Source organism: Antechinus flavipes, chromosome 2, assembly GCF_016432865.1.
Source record: "Antechinus flavipes isolate AdamAnt ecotype Samford, QLD, Australia chromosome 2, AdamAnt_v2, whole genome shotgun sequence".
Lineage (NCBI taxonomy): Eukaryota > Metazoa > Chordata > Mammalia > Dasyuromorphia > Dasyuridae > Antechinus > Antechinus flavipes.
In genome coordinates this window covers 102,428,736-102,448,631 of record NC_067399.1, presented here as the reverse complement: position 1 = coordinate 102,448,631, position 19,896 = coordinate 102,428,736, and the positions used below count along the sequence as shown (strand labels likewise).

Genomic DNA, 19,896 nt, shown 5'->3' with positions numbered 1-19,896 from the left:
AGGAGGTTGCTATTGTTGCTTAGTCACTTTCAGATAGATCTGTTTCTCAATCCTTTCTGATATGTTCTTAGCAAAGATATTAGGATGGTTTGCCATTTTCTTCTCTGGCTCATTTTACAAATTGGAAAAGTGAGGTAAACAGAATTAAGTGACTTGTTCACACAGCTAGTAAGTATTATATATGAATTCAGGTCTTCCACACTCCAGGCTCAGCCACATAGCAGCCCTTTTAATGAGGTTTGGTGGACCCTTACTGAGAGCCCTAAGTCCTAATGTACTATGCACAATTTATGTAATTATGAAATTTAAGAATATCAGTTCTTATTGTCAGGTAATAATGATTGTAGTAAACTATAGGGACCTGATTAAAATTAAAATTAAAAATTAAAACAAATAACTAATCATAGCTGGCAAAAATATGATTAATGCATTTATTAGAAATTTATGGACAGGCTCATTTTTAAACATTACAATATTATCTATAGCAATATTATTAGCCAAATGAAAAATAAATACAACAATTTCTGTATTATAACTGCTCATATTCCTGAATATATCTTTTGACATATTTTACAAATACTGAACCTCTATGTTTCGTAGGGGCTTAAGGTAAATCTAGTATGTTAAAGCACTGTAGCAACAAAAATAGTTGAAACTATTTTTATCCTGGTTAATAAATACTATTAAGAGAATATTTTAGATGTAAAAACTATAAAATGGATTCACAATAACTGGCTTTTGAAAATAAAAATGACACAATTTTTACGTTATGGTTTCTTTTCTTTATGATGGTTGATTCTTTTGTTACTGATTAGTTTTATCACACAGTCGCCATGAGAATGAAGGATTGAGATAGTATTCTCTTTTAAATACACATTTTCATTTATGCATTTTCTATTTTATTTTATCTTCAGTTTTGAACTTTCTTCCCCTTTTCCCATCCACTGAGAAGGCAAGAAAAAACAAAGAAAGAAATCAAGATAGGCAGAGAGACAAGAGAGAGAGAAAGAAAGAGAATGGAAGAAAATAAGCTTCAATTTTCATGTTTCATGATCATTTCTAATATTAAAATAGCTATTAATAATCACAGCTCATATTTATATAGCACTTTATAGGTTACAAAGTACTTCTCCCACCGTATTCTCTCAAAGATGGGAGGAATAGTACAAACATTCTTATCCATTTCTAAAAACAAGAAAGATTTGGAGAAATTAAGGGATTTTGCTGTATTATTAAGCTAGATAGTCTAAATTCAGTGGGATTATATCATTGCAAAATATCTGAACTCAAAATGTAAACAAAGTAGTTTAAGGAAAGGGCAATCAAATTCTTCTACAATTCTTGAAGCATATAGGTTTTTCTGAAAACTAAATATAGCACTGGTTTAGTCAAAAGAGTACTACATTATTTCTAAAAATAAGCTGGGGTCAGCTTGCATTTTTGGTTATTGGTACTAGAAAAGCAAATATTGTTGTCAGCATAATGAATCTAGATTCTTTCCCTTGCAGGAACTAATGAAAGTATCAGTGATTGTGTTACTCTGTTGTGGGTAACTGATCTGCTGACTTTTTAAAATCTCTGTTTGATTGGTGGATATAAAGGCCCCTTCCTGGGAGGAAGGATAAAATTGACTTCATCTGTTCCAGAAATGCCTGGACTCTTTTGTTCCTTCCCAGGAGCTGTGAGGTATGCCTTGGATTCTCCTTTGACGTCTTTTTCTGATAAGTGACATTCAGAAATTGGTGACCTTTGGGAACTGTGGTGGCAGAGATGGGATGAGGTCACTATACTTGTTGTCTCTGTTTTTGATTGTTCTGAACAGCGTGACCCTCGAGAACTTTGGGATGCTTCTGTTCCCTTAGTTGGTCGTCTTACTGGTTTTATATCTGTCGGCAGGAAAGCTCCATGATGCTGGAAAGGGAAATAAGGTTGATGTTAACCAGGGGCACATAAGCAGTTAGCAAATACAGCTGTGAGCTGAGTTCATTTATTAGCTCAAGTGTTGGCAATGCATCCATTTGTTTCTCTGCCTGTTTGCTGGCTATCATCCTAGACTCTAATACCAAAAGGCAAAGAAATAATGACTGGTCTGTCAGAATTTCTTATTGATGAAATGAAAACACAACAGAAAAGCACAGAAAAAAAAATCAGAAAAAATGTATCTTCTTTTCTATAGTTCATAACTGCTCTGTCTTTAGGATTGCATAACTTGCATATATTTTTCCTATATTCAGGGCAAGTTATATCAGATATAAGTTTTAGTTGCATGGGTTATTAGGGATTTGACTTTTCAATTGTTTTTTATGGGCTAAAAGATTTATGATTGTATACTCACTGACTATTAGTTTGACAGAAAAGCTATTATAATGAAATGTGAAAATGAACATCTATAGTTGGGAAAAAGTGTGGTAAATGAATATATAATGAAAAGGAACTTTATGCCGATATATATGGACTACATTAAAGTTTGTGAAACCTTACCTTATGAGAATGATTTAAATGAACAATGAGCAATTTATAAAATATTTATAAAAAATGACAAATTCTGTGACAGGATATTATAGCAATATGATAGTAGAGAATTATAAATCATTAGTTAAAAACTTAGAATAAGAGGGTTTCAACTTTTAAACTAAAGATCACTACTAACATTATGATTATTTTTAACATCATATTTTCTTTTTTCTGTTTTTTTTTTAATTTTTAAAGCTTCTTATTTTCAAAACATATGCATGGATAACTTGACAATATTGACTCTTGCATAGCCTTGTGTTTCAGATTTTCTTTTCCTTCCCTACCCCCTCCCCTAGATGGCAAGCAATCCAATATATGTTAGATATGTTAAAATATATGTTAAATCCAATATGTATAAACATATTTATACAATTCTCTTGCTGCACAAGAAAAAATCAGATAAAAAAAGAAAATAAATGAGTAAGAAAACAAAATGCAAGTGAACAACAACAAAAAGAGTGAGAACATTATGTTGTGATCCACATCCAGTTCCCACAGTCCTCTTTTTGGGTGTGGATGACTCTTCATCACAAGATCATTGGAACTGGCATCAACCATCTCATTGTTGGAAAGAGTCACGTTCATCAGAATTGATTTTAACATCATATTTTCAACAGTATATTGTAATTCTAATAAGTAAAACATTCTACAATACATTTACCAAACTTAAATACTCCTAAATAATTATTTCTAAATTCTCTTACCTTTGATGGCAAACCTTTTCTGAACTGATGTATAAAAGGAAAATGCTGTGTAAATCTTTTTTCGATGACTGGTAATGTATCTGAAATTGCTAATGGAACTAAAAAAAAAGAGCATTTTAATGAAATTAGATGGGCATTAACAATTGTGCAAAGAGATAAGATATCTTAAAAACTTAACATACATGCTTTCATTAAAAATGAATAAAATTAAGCTATGTCTATATGTAAATCATATTACATCAATCTAATACATCTATTTTGAGATGTAATAAATTCCTTAGCAACTGCTTATGAAAAAAACCAACAGAAATTTCCTAATAAGCAATGTGGAATTACTAAATATTCTTATAGCTAATATTAATTCAACAATGACATAAATGATTTATTTTGAAACATATTTCCAGGCCATTTTCAAACCATTTCACTTCTTCTTCCTATCTTCTTTCCATTGGAATACAGATTCCACTCCCTTAGGACTTTGGGCTCTGAGAGATGAACCTTTGCTTTATTTCATCCAATAGCAGGAAACCATATCACTTCCTGGACATTTTAAAATCAGGCTATATAAGCTACCCCATTGTGGATATAAACTCCTTGAGGTCAGAGACTGTCTTGTTTACTTGTATTTGCATTCTTAGAGCCTTTTGCATAGGATCACATATAGATTCCCCTCTTTGGCATTAATCTCTTCACAACTTAGTCCCAACATGCCTTAAAACAGTGCCTCACCGATAGTAAGCACATAAAAACTACCATTTCATTCATTCATTTACATATAAATGTTAGAAAAAGTATGCACATTCACCCCAGTATGGTATGAGGAAAAAAGCATTGACTCCAAAATCAAGGAACTTGGTCCTGAAACTTGTTAATTTCATAGGGCATTAGTTTCTTTATCTATAGTATGGAAAAGTTTAATAAAATGGCTCCTGTGATCACTAAATTTTAGCTTTGTGATCCTAATCTGTCTTTTAGCCTAAAAGAAGTAGCTTCACTTTTATTCAAATAACCCACAATCTAGCTGTTAGGCATTATCACTCAACTAAAACTGCCTTTTCCAAAATCAATAATAATCTCTTCATTAATAAATACTCTAATGAGATTTTCTCAATCCTAATTCATTTTGACCCTTTGTAACATTTTACACTATTGATTACCTTTCTGCTAGGTATTCTTTTGACATTGATCATTCTTTTTTTTAACATTAAATTTAACAAATTATTTCCCGCAATTACATATAAAAGCAATTTTAACATTCTTTGTTTTCAAACTTTTGGTTTCAAATTCTATGAGAATGACTGTAAAAATCTGTGTATCCAGCTCCAGAGTCTTATTCCTTACATCCAGTCCCACATCACCAATTGCCTTCTAGATACTTTGAATTAAATGTTTTATAGACAGTTCACACTCAACATGTAAAAAACTGATCTTTTCTCCAAAATTTATTACATATTTCTAGCAACGGAACCACCATTCATTGAATCACCCAGGATTGTAACTTTAATGTAATGCTCAATTCCTCTCACCCCACAATATATCCAATTAACTTATCTCAATAATATCTGTGGCTTCCATCTCTTTTCTTCACTCACAAAACTACTACTCTAGTTCAGACCCTTCATCTTCCTCTTAAACTACTAAAATGACTTTCTAATTGCCTTCTTACATCGTCTCTCTCCTTTACAACCTATCTTCAAATATGTTCCAAACTGATTTTCCTAAAAGTACAAATCTGACCATGTCCTATTCCTACTCAATAAATTAGAGTGGTTCTCTATTAATCATAGGATAAAATAAAGACTCCTCTTTTGGGCATTTAGATCTCTGAAGTCCCAACCATCTTTCCAACCTTACTGTGCATTCTCCACATAACATAAAACTATAGCCAAGACATTGATTAGTTGGTGAGCAACAAAATAGTAAACTAGACATTTTCTCCCATCTCCATGACTTCTCAAAACTCTCAAAATCAGAAATTATGCTCCAAAGAAAAAAGCAATTTCAGCTGTTTTCATGATCTAGGACACCAAGAATCCAAAAGAAGGTTTTTAAAAAACCCCTAAAACTCAGAAATTGGCATTCACTGACACTAAGCTCATCTGGCACTTTCCCTCTCCCCCACCTCTTATACATCAGCAATGAAGTAGACCTAAGGATGGTTTTATACCCAAACCCATCCCTAAATCTCTATCTTCTCATTCTCTCCCCTCCTCCCCCCAAAAAACCTCTTTTCAGTGCCATAAAGTCCTTGGCTCCAGACTGAAAGTTTTCTCAGACTTTGATAGCCAGCTTAGCCATAGTCTTTCAGGGGCAAAAGTCTGCAAGAGATTGAATTCTGGAAGCACCAAAGTTACAAATCTCTGAATGGCTGAATACCAGAGAAAGCAGGTTTTGAACTTCCAGTGCCAGCAAGCTCAGAATTGCTGGTGAAGGTCAAAAAATTAAGGAAGATAAAAATGGAACAGATCACTAGGACAGGACGTTGCATATAAGGAAATGTGCAGAACTCCACCAAGCCTGAGGTAATATTACATAGCATCCAACTGGGACTAGTTCTGGCCACTCAAAAATCAGTTGGCGGAGAGATCCCAGGGTGAATTGTGAATTGCCTAATATAAGCAAAGGCTGAGATGCTTTGAGATTCACATCCCAAAGAAACCTCAGTCAGAGAGGAGGAAGTCAGAAGTGAATAATAAGGAAAATAAGGGAGGGAGGAGAGGAGAGAGGAGACTGAAAGTATTAAAGATTCCAGGAAGAAGACATTTTAAAGACCTTGAGCATAAATAGATAAACCAACAGGAAAAATAGTAACAACAAAAGTAAATATGAATAAACAAGTTCAGGCATCTTCAAGTAAAAACTGAAAAATGAAGGAAAATAATATGAAATTCGATGAGACTTTCTGGAAATTTTATCCAAGGTTGATAGGGAACCATCTCATTATTTTTAAGGCAATCAATGTTAAGTAACTTGCACAGTTATATAACTGGCTAAGTATCTGAGGGTGGATTTGATTCCACATACTCTTGACTGCAGGGCCAGTGCTCTGTATACATTGTACCTTTTCCTGGATTGTTTAAAAGAAAATAAGAATTATGAGAATAGAATTTATGTCCCTCATATCAAAAATAATGAGCCAAACAGAAAAACTTGAATTTGTAATGAAAAGCCTCATCAAAGAAACAAAAGAGAGAACAATAAATTGGAAATGCAAATACACAGAAGTGAAAGACAACCTAGAAGAAGAGAAGTAAAACAAGAACATTAAAAGAAAATATGCTTACTATGCAGACAAAACAGATGAATCTTGAAAGACTAAATGCAGAAAGATCCTAAGGATTGGTGATCTCTCAGAAGAAGAGAATAGGACAAAACAAAAACAAAAACAAAAACTTAGCACTATACCAAAGGAAATAATAGTAAAGAACTTCCCAGAACTTCTGAACATAGAACATGAAATTCCAATGAAAAGAATTCACAGATTGCCTCCAAAAAAATCCAACACCTATGGCTGCAACAATTGCAAGACACATAGTGGTTAAATTTAACATAAGACCTTCAAATACAAAAGAAAGGATATGTAAATACTGCAAGACTATTCTGCAATTACTAAAAAAAAAAAAAAAAAAAAAAAAGGAATGGAATATGTTCTAAAGGCCTCAAAAAGTAGCCCAGAATGGCCTATCTTGAAAATCTTAGCTTAAATATAAAGGAAAAACTATGATTTCAATAATAAACAATTTGAAATATTTTTAGAAAGAAAATCAGAATTAAAGAAATCACTTACATCTCAAACATCCCAAATATGAAAAAGGGGGAGGGAAACAAGGCAATAGAGAGAAATGAGTTATGCGCTGAGTAAAATCAAGGGTAAGTAATGACGAGAAGGTGATCTCTGTGGTCTCAGAAAGAAGAAAAGCCTACAGGGGAATAGGTGAGGAGAAGGGGAAATTGAAGAGGGAAGAAAGAAAGGAGGCCATACTTTCAAGATAGGAGGGAGAACCATGGATAAATGCTCCTATGAGTGAAGGGAGATGAGGACTTTACAATGGATGAGACATGGAAGCTTTGGGGCTTAAAGAGCTTCTATGTCTTGGGAAGGGGGGTAGATAGAATCCATGGAAGCAGCTGACATCTGGAGAAGTGGAACAGCAATGACTCAGGATAGAGACTTTTGCAAATGTAGCAAAGAAAAGGTCAACAAGAGAGGGTATAGATTCATTTGGTGGGTGGTAGAGGGGAAGGAAAGTGTGTCCTACTATAGAGAAATATTCTCTCTGACCTTACAATAATTCATGTTTTTTTCCAAGAGGAAAAGAGGAATCTAAGGGGAAAGCCTTACAAGGCCCTGGCAGAAAGTGCCTAAAAGTTATGGCCTAAAATGGATATCTTGGAAGCTTTGAGTATATGAAGAATATCAAGAAAAGGGAGAGATAGGAGTAATGAATCTGATGGAAAGTGAAAGAGATTTTTTTTTTTTAATCAAAAGGAGCACAGAAAAATGAAATAAAATAAACAACTAATGGTCAGGACTAGCTAAAGGTAAGGACAGGAAGGGGCAATCTACTTAATTAAGAGGGTGAAAGAGGATAGAAATATATAATCAGAGAGAAAAACTAATAAAACAAATCTTTCTCTTTAGAAAGAGGTAACAAATTAAGAAAGGGAATTAGAAGTGAAGGGAAGAAAGATAGTGGGAACAGAGCCATCTTATAAAATGATAAAAGTAAATTAACTGAAGAAACATAATATTGTGTTTAAAGCAAAAGAAGGAGAAAATCATAAATTGAAAAAGAAACCTAATTTTAGAGATAGTTGGAGGAAAATATAAGCTTCTTATAACTGTTAAGGGTGAATGAATTAATGTGTTTTATGCAATGAGAACATTCTATACTTTTTTTTTTTAAACAATAAACAAATGAGGAAATCAAGGATACTTACTCTCTCGATTCTTATTTGATATAGCTCTGGAAATGCTAGCAATACCAAAAATATAAGAGAAAGGAATTAAAAGAATAAAGATAGATAATGAAGAGATAGAATACTATTTACTGATAATATGATAGTCTCCTTGGAAAGCCCTATATGCTCCAAAATATTAAAGCAGTACTTTTTGTGATAGCTAAAAGTGGAAAGGGGCAGGTGATACACTAGGTAGAGAGTGCTGAAAGAGTCAGAAAAGACTCTGACATTTATTAGCTGTATAATCTTGGGCAAGTCACTAAAACCTGTTTGCCTCAGTTTTACTCTCATATGTAAAATGAACTAGAAAAGGAATTAAAAAATTATTCCACTGTCTTTGCCGAGAAAAGCCCAAATTGGGTCGTGAAGAGTCAGACATAACTAAAACAACAACAAAGAATTAGAAACAAAGTAGACACTCATAAATTAGGGCATGGATAAGCAAACTCTGATATCAATATATAATAAGTGATATGTGTGAAGAATACAGAGAAGCAAGGTGTCAATGAGCTGATGCAGAATGAAGTATAAAAAGAGCCAAGAAAACAATTTAAACAATGACTAAACAATATAAATAGACATAACAATGACACATCAAAAATGAAAAGCAATGATAACAAAATTATAAAGATAAGTTGGGACTCAAATGAAGAGATATGAGAAGACTTCCCTAATCTGTTACACAATGTACATGCTTTTGGACATGGTCAATGCATTAATTAGTGATGCTAACTTATTTTTTCTTCCTAAAAAAATACTATTTATCATATGGGACGGTTGAGAAAAGAAAAGGATACAATGAATTTATGGTGGTGTGAGAAAGGGGAAAAAAACCACATAAAATATTTAAAAAACAAAAAATCCCTGAAACCAAGACAATCTGACCTTTTTGTTGCTTTTCATCTATGATATTCCATTCTCCTGTCTTTGTGTAGAGGAAAGCCACAGTGTGTAAGAAACAAGTAGGTAAGATGATCTTGGCTCCCTATTAACTCTAGGATCAACTATAGCCTTCTCTCTTAATATTCAAGGCCCTTTATGGATCCAACTTGTTTGCCTTTTCTTACTTTATTACACATTTCCTTTCATAAACTCTTTGATCCAGTCAAATTGGTCTTCTTTCTGTTCTTCACATACAAAACTCCATTTTCCTAACCCCATATCCTTGTAGTGATTATCCCCATTCCTGAGATGTACTCCTTTCTTACCTTTATTACTTAAAATCCCTAGTTTGTTTCAAGGTTCATCTGAAGAAACACTTTTTACATGAGCGCTTTCCTGATTTTTCCTAGTTGCTAGAGGAGTAAATACAAAATCTTGCATTTAGAAGAAAAAATTAACTTCATAAATACAATATGTTGTAAACTTGATTACAGACAGAGTGATTTATTGGCAAAAGATCTGGGGGTTTTGGTGGATAGGAAGTTCAATATGAATCAATAATATGACATAACAGCTAAAAAACTTGGGGAACTAACATGTATATAAGTAAATATGATACAAATTGAATGGATGCAAGGTAATTTGTATTCATTCCTTTTCAAATTAAATAAATTTATTGACTATGTCAATTTGACTCCCACTCTTCCTTTATGTGCCTACATCTTAAATGTTAAAATAAAACATAAAAGATTATATTCAGTTATTAAATTTAAATATATTTAAGAATTTAAACTGAATCCAAATATTTGCCTAAGTTTTATTAACCAGAAACTAAAATAATTGGTAGATGACCTAAAAGTGAGATTCTTAGCACCTTTGGCTCTCTTTTCCATGACTGCAACTGTTATCTTATAATGGAAGAGGGATGGAGCAAGATTGAGGGACACGGCATAACTAGAGAAATCTTACCATGCTCTCAACAATATCCTCCAACCAAATCAGAGTATGCCTTGATAATTATGGCTTTTAAGAAAGAAGTGAATGAGGATGTATTCTGATGGAAGTGGATTTCTTTGACAAAGAGAAGATCTAACTCAGTTTCAATTGATCAAGGATGGACAGAAGCGGCTACACCCAAAGAAAGAACACTGGGAAATGAATGTAAACTGCTTGCATTTTTGTTTTTCTTCTCAGGTTATTTTTACCTTCTGTATCCAATTCTTCCTGTGCAACAAGAAAACTGTTCAGTTCTGCACACATATATTGTATCTAGGATACACTGCGACATATTTAACTTGTATAGGACTGCTTGCCATCTGGGGGAGGGGGTGAAGGGAGGGAGGCGAAAAGTCAGAATAGAAGTGAGTGCAAGGGATAACGTAAAAAAAATTACCCAGGCATGGGCTCTGTCAATAAAAAGTTATTTAAAAAAAAGTGAAAATTTTAAAAGGTTGGAGATGTGATGAAGTGAAAGGCTTGATGCTTATTTAAAAGCCTCGCACTACTTGAGTGGTCTTGGACAAATTACTTATCTTCTCTAGATCTGTTTCTTTATCTATAAAATGACATCTAAAGTTCCTTCCACTCTAAATCTATCTTTCTATTATATCATTCTTTCATTCAGAAAAGACTCAGAAGGCATAGAATATGGTGAATAGCATACAACATTAAAAAATTAATGAGACTACATCTTAAATGTGATAGGAAATGACTCATTATAAACATGGGGATCATCTTAGAGTAAGATGACAATGGATGGTTAGATCACTGATTGATTAAAGTAAAAGTCCACATTAATATCAAATTAGAAGAAAGAATAAAGACAATAAATGGATATCAAAGGCAATTATAACAGTTCCAACCAAATATATTTAACTAATCTATTAGCTTTGAAACATAGGAAATGCATAAAAATAATGACATTATCTCTGATTACTGTAATTTTTTAAAAAGAAGTTTCAGTGATATAACAGAGCACTGGAAGAAACTTAGTCAGGAAATATTTGATCTTAATTGCCAAGGACAATACAAGTTTAGAGAATAAGCTCAATTGTAAAGCATTAAAGAAAAAGATGAGGAAAGATTATGGACAGTATTGTTTTAATAAAATAACAAATAATGGAAAAGGAAACAAGCTTACTGAAAAGCTTAGTGTGAGACCTCACTAAACTAGATGTACCAAAACACTTTTATAGATGAAATTAGAAGAAAGACAATCATATGTAAAATGAAACCAATCTGTCAGTATTTCTAAAATCATCTTCATTAATCATTTATGACAATGGAGCTACTATATGCCACTTTAACACCTAACTATAGGCTATATATATATGGAAATGAAAAAGAAAAATTATCAACCAAAGTTCTTGAATTTCTCCAAATACATCAGGATGAAATTCAAGGGTGACACATTTAAAGGCATTCAGACATAAAATTTCTAGATATTTCAAAGAGAAAAATCTAAAAGAATGCAATATATTTTAGTAATAACGTCCCCCCCCAAGAAACTAAGAAGACAGTAATAACCAATCTATGTGCTACTTTCTCAACTCCATAAGTACTTGTGAGAATGGCCAATGAATATACTGGGGATGTATTTGATGAGAGAGCTGGCCAGCATATTTAAATTAGCAATGGATCAAATGTTAAAAGTAAGTCTCAGTAGAGAATTTGAGGATTCCACTGAGGTAAGCTTCCATGTGTAAGATCATATAGTATTCTTTGATAGGAACAATTACAGCATCTCTTCTCTTACAGATATAAAACCCTTTTCAAATTCATTTGGATTTATCATCATTGTTTGATCACTGATTATTTAAAGCTATACTTCTAAGCCCCTATTCAATGACTCTGTGCCAGACTAAATCAGATAATCATGACACCAGAGCAAATATTTAATAAGAAAGAATGGTAAAAGAAATGAACCAGGTATTAAATGTTCTCGTTACCAAATGGCTGCTACCCTTCAAATGTTCCTGAAAGCATTATTTGATTATCCATTTACTTCTTCCAAATATAATATTTTCCAATACTTCTCTATCATACCCCATATTGGATATTTTCTTTCCCATCTCTCTCCCTCCCCCAATTATTTTTCAGCTTTCTTTTGTGCATTGTCTTCCTTCATTTGACTGTTAGGTCTCAGGGGGCAGGGACTGTATTTTACTGTATTTATATCCCACTGGGACATAGCAGTTACTTAATAAATGTTTAGTGACTGATGTTTCAGTTCATTCTTGGATGAGTGCTAGAGTTTGGAATTATCTGTAGTGTACTCAGCATGGTCAATTCCTCAGTGGGAATAGGATATTGTTCCCCCTGCACTTTATCCTCCCCAAATGTACTTTCATCTCTTTGATATTAAGAATCTACCATCTTACCCTCACAATGAGACAAGTTACTTTGTGTAACAGACTACATATATGGAACAGAAGTAGAAACATACTACTATATGTATACAGTACATACATATAACAAAGTTGCAGTTGATAAATCACCTATAGAGGACATATCAGTAAGTGATATTACATAGCAGTATATGCTAAACTTACATAATAAAGAAGGGCAGATATTTATATGGCATTTTAAGTTTTGTTAAATATTTTTCAAATATCTCATTTGGATTTAAGTGCTACTGTTATTTTCATTTTGTATTCCAAGGAATGGAAATTCAAGAGAGGTTAAAATACTTCTAAGCTCACAAAGCTAGAAGTGTCAGAAGTTCAGCAATCTATCGATCATTTCATGATGTCATTAATGGGTACCATTTGGTACATGTATAATCTTCTCTGCCACTAAGAGCATCATATGTCAGTCTGGTCATTCATTGTCTGGACAGTCCTGACATTGAAATTGTCAGTTCTGTATTGTTGGAATCTTCTGATTCACTCCTATAGTTTTAAACCTGAGATCATAGATGGTTCAAACTTTCAATTGCTCAATGGATAAGTCTTTGTAGATGTCTGCTTTACAATAAAGAGATGATTTTGTTCAACAATCCTCTGATCACCAGTATCAGGTGAAGCATAAAAGGAAGAGACATACTCGCTAAATGTGTTCATTTCTGTCATGGAGGATGCATTGCATAATATGTAAAGAATCTTCTATAGATAATGTAGTTCTCCAGATTCTCTTTTTATAGATGACATATGACAGCATAGAGTCCTAATTTTTGAGGAAAGAGGTTGGGGCCAGACTTGTAGTGAAAATAAAGGATAAAGATGGGTAGCCTAAGTGGAATATTGGTATTCACAAAATATTAAAAGATTCTGGGGAAGATCTCTAATGCATGGCATAGAGTCTCTATGGAGGATAACAAGAAAAAGAAATATATACAGTGAGATGGTGGGGATAGATTTCAATGTTCCTTAGTGAGTGGGGAAATATAGACTTTCATATAATGGAATACTATGGTATGGTTAAAAATGGAAATGTAGATCAGTGAGATGCTAGATCCATCAAAGTTCTGATTCTCATAAACTGAATTGTGATCTTTTCAAGTTGTCAAGTTTTTGTGTGCCAAATCAGAATGGAATACTTCTTAAGAGAAGCCTTTAAGCAAAGAATAAATGAGCATTAGTTGAGTTTATTATAAAAGGGATTCTTGTTGAAGCATGAGTTAGAATAGAAGCTCTCTTATATCTATCTATCTATCTATCTATCTATCTATCTATCTCAACATAAAGGTATTTATCTTTGAAAGATCCAGGATTCAATCACCAAAAAAATGGGCTGACAATAAGGTGTTAGGTAAATTAATTGTTAAGGTGCAGAAATGCCAGCTGATATCTTTACTGGATGTGAATGGGTCTCCCATGTGAATTAGAAAGTAAGAAATATCATAAGATTAACAATGATAATCTTCTTCCCCCACCCTTAAAAATGTCCAAGTGTTAGACACAATTCAGCTCCTGAAGTGAAGCATGAAGCTGAAGGAGAAACGTTGAGAAGTTCCATGGAGCTAGAATAGCAGAAACTTGGGCAGAGGTAATCATCACAGGGAGCAAGGTGATGCCTCCAGAACCAAGGCTGCCTATTTCAGCCAACTAGGAATGAGAAGTGCCAGGACAGATGTTGTATTGCTGAATGTCAACTCTCCCCCTTCCTTTCCCCTACTGACTTTAAGGCAAAAATCTTGCCTGTGCCTTCTCCTCCTTGAGCTCCTTTTCATGGAAGCTTGAAGTATTTTCCTCTAAGCACAGGGAAAAGTCTATTAAGTCTTTCCTTGCTTTAGATGTTTACCCGTCCTTATAAACAATACAAACTGCCATGATTTTCTACTCTTAATGTGCTTAGTAGGAATACAGATAGAAAGATGCAATTGAGGGATAAATATGGAAAGGGTGGAATAAAAGAAAGAAGAAAGGAGAGAAGGATGGGGAATGTAACTTTTTTGGTGGGGTTAGAAATACTATCTATGACTTCATGCTTAAATGCTAAGAATGACAGAGAGAAAGAAAAATCCTTTGATGCAAATTTCTAGAGCAGAGAAGTATTATATTAGGAAACCCATCTAATGATGAGTGAACCCTGTCAACCATATCATAATTCTACAACTATATTAAGTTCCAAATTTTGTACCTTTTAGTCAGATTTTATTATTTATTTCCAATTTTATTGTAGGCAATTCGTAAATATTGGATAAATGAAAAATATTTTACACACACACACACACAAATGTCTTTTACAATTTATCAAGGTTCTTTGTGTTCAAATAGACAATGATTTTTATTGGAGATACTTATGTACTTGGGAAAAAATGTTTCACTGATATTTCAATTTCTCTTTGGAAAGCTATTAATTCAAATTCATTAAACTTTTTTCAATTTCTTTTTTTTTTGCTTGATTTATCTTCTGATTAAAAGGAATCTAATTATTTTGAATTTTGTGATTCTGTTTCTATCAATTTTTAATGCTTTTAGCATCTTAAAAATTAATTTTACTCTTGTAATATGATAATTCAAAGCTCCAAGTATATGAGTAAACATAGAACTATAAATTTAGAGGGAACTCAGAAGCTATCTAGCAGAGCCCATATCTTATGTACAACACACACACAAGATGTCTTCCTGTCTTTATTTGTAGACTTCCAATAAGGGAAAGACACCATCTCTGCCAAAGCTTATTCTATCATTAGATAACATTGTTTGGAAGTTTTTCCTTAAACCAAGTTGAAATTTGCCATTTTGTGAAATTTATTCTTTTCTTTTAGATTTGACCTTTGGGGTTAAGCAAACTAAGCCATATCTTTTCTACTTAACAACCTTTCAAAAAAAAATCTCCATCTCCCCTATGTTTTTTATTCTTCAAACTAAAAATCTTATTTTTTTTCAACTGATTCTCATACAGCATCAGTCCATAGCTCTTTGCTATGCCAGTTACTTTCTTCTGAATACACTCTAGTTTAACAACTTCATCACTGAAGTGTTATGCCCTATACTGAACACAGTACTCCCAATGTGATCTGATCAAGGCAAAATAAAGTAAGACTATCACCTCCTTATTTCTGGACATCATGTTCCTCTTAAGGCAGTATAATATTTCAATGGATTCTTTGGTTGTCAGATTATACTGTTGACTGACATTCAACTTGTAGTCCACCTCAAGATCTCATTCAAAGTGTTGCCTAGCCACAACTTTCCCATCTTGGACTTGTGAAGTTAATTTCAAAATATGGGACTTTATGTTTACCATTATTAATTTGATCTTTATTAGGCTCATTTTGTCTGTATAATTCTTTTTGAATTGTCATTATCATTCAGTAAGTTAGCTGTTCCTCCCAGCCTTGAGTTATATGCAAATATGATAAGTGTGACAAATATCTTTACCCAGGTCATAGGTAAAAAAAAAAAAAATTAGGTTATACAGTAGAGAGTCAAACAAAGATCCCTAAGGCATTTTATTAGAGACCTTCTTAAGTTAAAACTGAATCATTAATGAAATCCTTTTTGATTCATCTGTTAAAGCCTCCAATTGAAATATTTATTTATGCTATATCTTTTTCATTTCTAGAAAAATAACATGTTAAGATTCAGATAGACTATAATATCTACAGAATTCCTTTAATGTAGCAGTTCAAATCCTACCAAAAAAAGAAAATAAAATTAATCTGATATGGCCTGTTCTTGATAAAGCTTTGCTTATTTTTTGTAATACCAATGTTCTTTTCTATATGTTCGCTATCTCTTCAATAATCCATTCTAGAATTTTTCCAGAAAATAAAAATCAAGCATATTTTCCTATATTTTGTTGATTATATTTTCATGCTTTTAAAAAAGTAATACATTTGGAGAAGTTCTCCTTTCTAGGAAATTATTAAACTATTTTGTCCAACTACTTGCTAATAAGAGTGACAACTTAAATAAAATGTAATAATATTTAAAAAATATAAAACACTTAAGATTAACAAAATGAACCAGTCTCAGAAAAAAAAAACATATGAATATTTTAAAAATATAAAATACTTAAGATTAACAGAATAAGCCAACCACAAAAAAGAAATTAAACAAGGAGTCAATAAACTCCAAATTTAAAAAAAAGCCTAGGATCAGATGGATTTATAAGAGAATTTTATCAAACACTTAAAGAATCAGCACAGTTTTACATAAACAATTTATATAAAAAAGTACAAAAATAAGGGATCTTCCCAAATTCTTTATATGATATAAATATGGTTTTGATATGTCAGCTATGGAAAATCAAAGCATAGAATAAAAATTATAGATCACTTTTCTTAATGAATACTGACAAAAAAGCTTTAAACATTAACAAAGAGGCTACTGCATATCACAATGATTACCTATGACCAGTTAGATTTATACCAGGAATGCAGGGTTGGTTTAATATAAGAAAAGCTAAAAAAAAAAAATTGATCAAATTAATAATAGAAAAAACAAAAGTATACTAACAGATGTAGAAAGTTTTTGACAAAATACAACACTTTTATTTCTGTTTCTAAAAATTAAAAATATAGGAATAAAAAGTCTGTCATTAATGTGCTAATTTGTAAATTAATCTACCAAAGAACTACTTTTTATACATCTGGATAAAAACAATGAGATTTATCTAGATGAATAAAAGGGCAAGAGTCTCAAGGAAAAAAAAAAATAGAAAGTAAGGGAGGCTAGTAGTTACCAGTTGTCAAACTATACTACAAAGTATTAAAAAGTCATCTGATTCTTTTTCCCTCATTTTCCTCATCTGTAAAATGAGATAGAGAAGTAAATGACAAATCAGTCCTATGTCTTTGCCAAGAATTCCTCATATGGGGTCACAAAGAGTTGGACATGATTTAAATGACTAAACAACATTTTCTATGTTTTATTGTACTTTTCTTTTGTTAAATATTTTCCTATTACATTACAATCTGGTTCCTGACCTACTTGGGAATATTGTGGGCTGCATGTTTGACGTAACTATTTTTGTTAATTTTCCTTTCTTCCCATTTAGTTAAGAAAAGTGTGTGTGTGAAGGGGAGAAATCCACCATTCGTTTTCTTTTGCTTTCCCCATTCATTAGTTTGAGCTCATGCTGACTTTCAGTACTTCTGATTTTTTTATAATAGTGTCCAGTGACAAAATATTTCTATATCCCGATGGATTCATCACTTGGTTGACCTCAATATAATAAATCTTTTTGTTATAGCAACTCTTGAAAACCATCTACTAAGTTATAGAGGTGTTTTGATATGTATGGAAGAAGCACTCACTCCAATGACATCAGAAATCATTGATTTAATAAGGCAAATTACTTAATGGATCTAATGTTGATATTGTTAAATTCTTGTTACTTATAATTATCATGAGATAATATTTTTGTCTATTTCGCTGAATAGTTTCCAGTGCAAATGAAACTTTATTTGACAATATTACCCTTTTGAGCTAATTGATATAGGTTATGTCTTAGCCAACTCCTTTTCATTTAATTTTCAGATATTTTTTCATTAGATATGTTGAATTCTATTTTAAAAAAATCCATTTCAGGGCAGCTAGGTGGTACAGTGAATAGAGCACCAGCCCTAAAGTCAGGAGGACCCGAGTTCAAATCTGATCTCAGATACTTAACACTTGTGTGACTCTGAGCAAATCACTTAATTCCAATTGCCTCAGGAAGAAAAACCATTTCAAAATTTTTTTACATAAAAGTTAAATTCATTCAAATATACTGTCATAAATTGGAAGGTATAACATCTTCCATATATGTTAAGCTATATGTAAATCAAATAATCCAACTTATTTTAATAATTTCTTCTACTTATTCATTAAATCAGATTATATCTTATTGCAAAGATAAACACATAATTTATTTCTATTTTTGTGTCTCTGATCCAAAGAGAATTGACTGTGTTTTAAGTTTGTGAGACTAATTCTGAACTCAAATTTCATCATCATGTTTCATTTTTATCAGCAAAGGCATAGACTATATTAATCATTTTTGTTGTTGGAAGGGAATATAGTCTTACTTTGCTATACTTATTTTTAAAATTAAATCTAACTGAAAAACAAATCAAATTTGTTTTAAACAAAAACCTTTTGCTAATGATAATTTTGTTTGGAATCATTAACTCCTTTTCTCATCCTCTTTTTTTATTGCTTTTCCATCTTTGCAGGTCTAAAGCATGTTTTTGATTGAGTAGTAATAGATATACATAAATATACATATGTTTGTATGTATGTTTATACATAAATGTATATTTATGCATGTATGCAATATGTATGTATGTATGCTTATACTCCTTTTTCTTTCCCCTACCTTTTGTTCCAAAACTAAAACTATATAACACTCAATATTTTAACTCCTTGTTCAGCTATGAGTTAGAAGAAGCTAGGCAGCATAGTAGATACAGTGCTAAACCTGGAATTAAGAGGACCTGAGTTCAAATCCAGCCTCATATACTTATTAGCTGGATGACCCTGAACGAGTCATTAATTTTGATCTGTTTCAGTTTTCTCATCTGTAAAATGAAAATAATGATACCTCTCCAGAATTTTTGTGGAATCTGAAAAATCTTAAAACATTTAAAATATTTTAGCTATTCTTCTTCTATTAGACTCTTCTTCCAATTCAGAAATTCTATGATTCTTTAAATTAGAAAAAAATATTTAGATTTGGATATTATGTGAGATATCATATTTTATAAGTAGTATTCCCTTTCGTCATAATATGTTTAGTAAGATTTTCGTATAAAGACCAATTATCTTTAAAATGGAATAAGTGAGGACAGAGTCCTTCAATCCTAAATGTTATTTTTAAAATTGAGAAGATACATTTAGATGAACTACCAGCACATCTATTACATTCTAGATTATTTGATAACAGCATACTTCAGATAATAAAAATAAAATTTTGCTACTGTTTCACTTACCTATGCCACAAGCAGCCTTTTGTTTCCTACAGTGTCTAGATGACAAAACCAACTCACATTCTGGTACTTTGAAATCACTTCTTTGGGTAGTCTGGGAGTCATAAGATGGTGTATAATGATGGCTCAATATTTCTTCATGTTGCCACCAATCTTCCTTTATAGAAAAATGCAAGTACTTAGATATTGTGGGATACAGTTACAGATTTACTTTTGTCATTAAGTATATATTCAATAAACGTTTACTGAGGATTAAAGTTAAGTTAATGTTAAAATTTAATAACATATACTACCTCACCAAACTATTAAATTGAAAAGCAACACATTGAAATAGCATCTAGTTCTTATTTAAAACAAAAAATGACATGTACTCTTTACTCTTGTAATCTGGCACCGTCTGTTAATAAGTAAACTTGTAATATATGGTCAAGTACACATTTGACTTTGTTTTGTAGTAAGATTCCATGTTATAGC

General features: G+C 32.1%; 1 protein-coding gene across 1 annotated transcript in view; it reads right to left on the bottom strand.

Moving 5' to 3' along the window:
• Nucleotides 1-1,096: 1,096 nt before the first annotated feature.
• C2H2orf73 (chromosome 2 C2orf73 homolog) overlaps nt 1,097-19,896 on the bottom strand; it is a 39,047-nt gene continuing 20,247 nt past the window's right edge. Inside the window, exons 3-5 of the mRNA XM_051975273.1 lie at nt 19,426-19,579; nt 3,219-3,316; nt 1,097-1,911 (exon numbers count right to left, since the gene is read on the bottom strand). Of these exons, the coding sequence (XP_051831233.1) occupies nt 1,570-1,911; nt 3,219-3,316; nt 19,426-19,579 (594 nt within the window). The 3' untranslated portion in view covers nt 1,097-1,569. The remainder of the gene's footprint in view (nt 1,912-3,218; nt 3,317-19,425; nt 19,580-19,896) is intronic.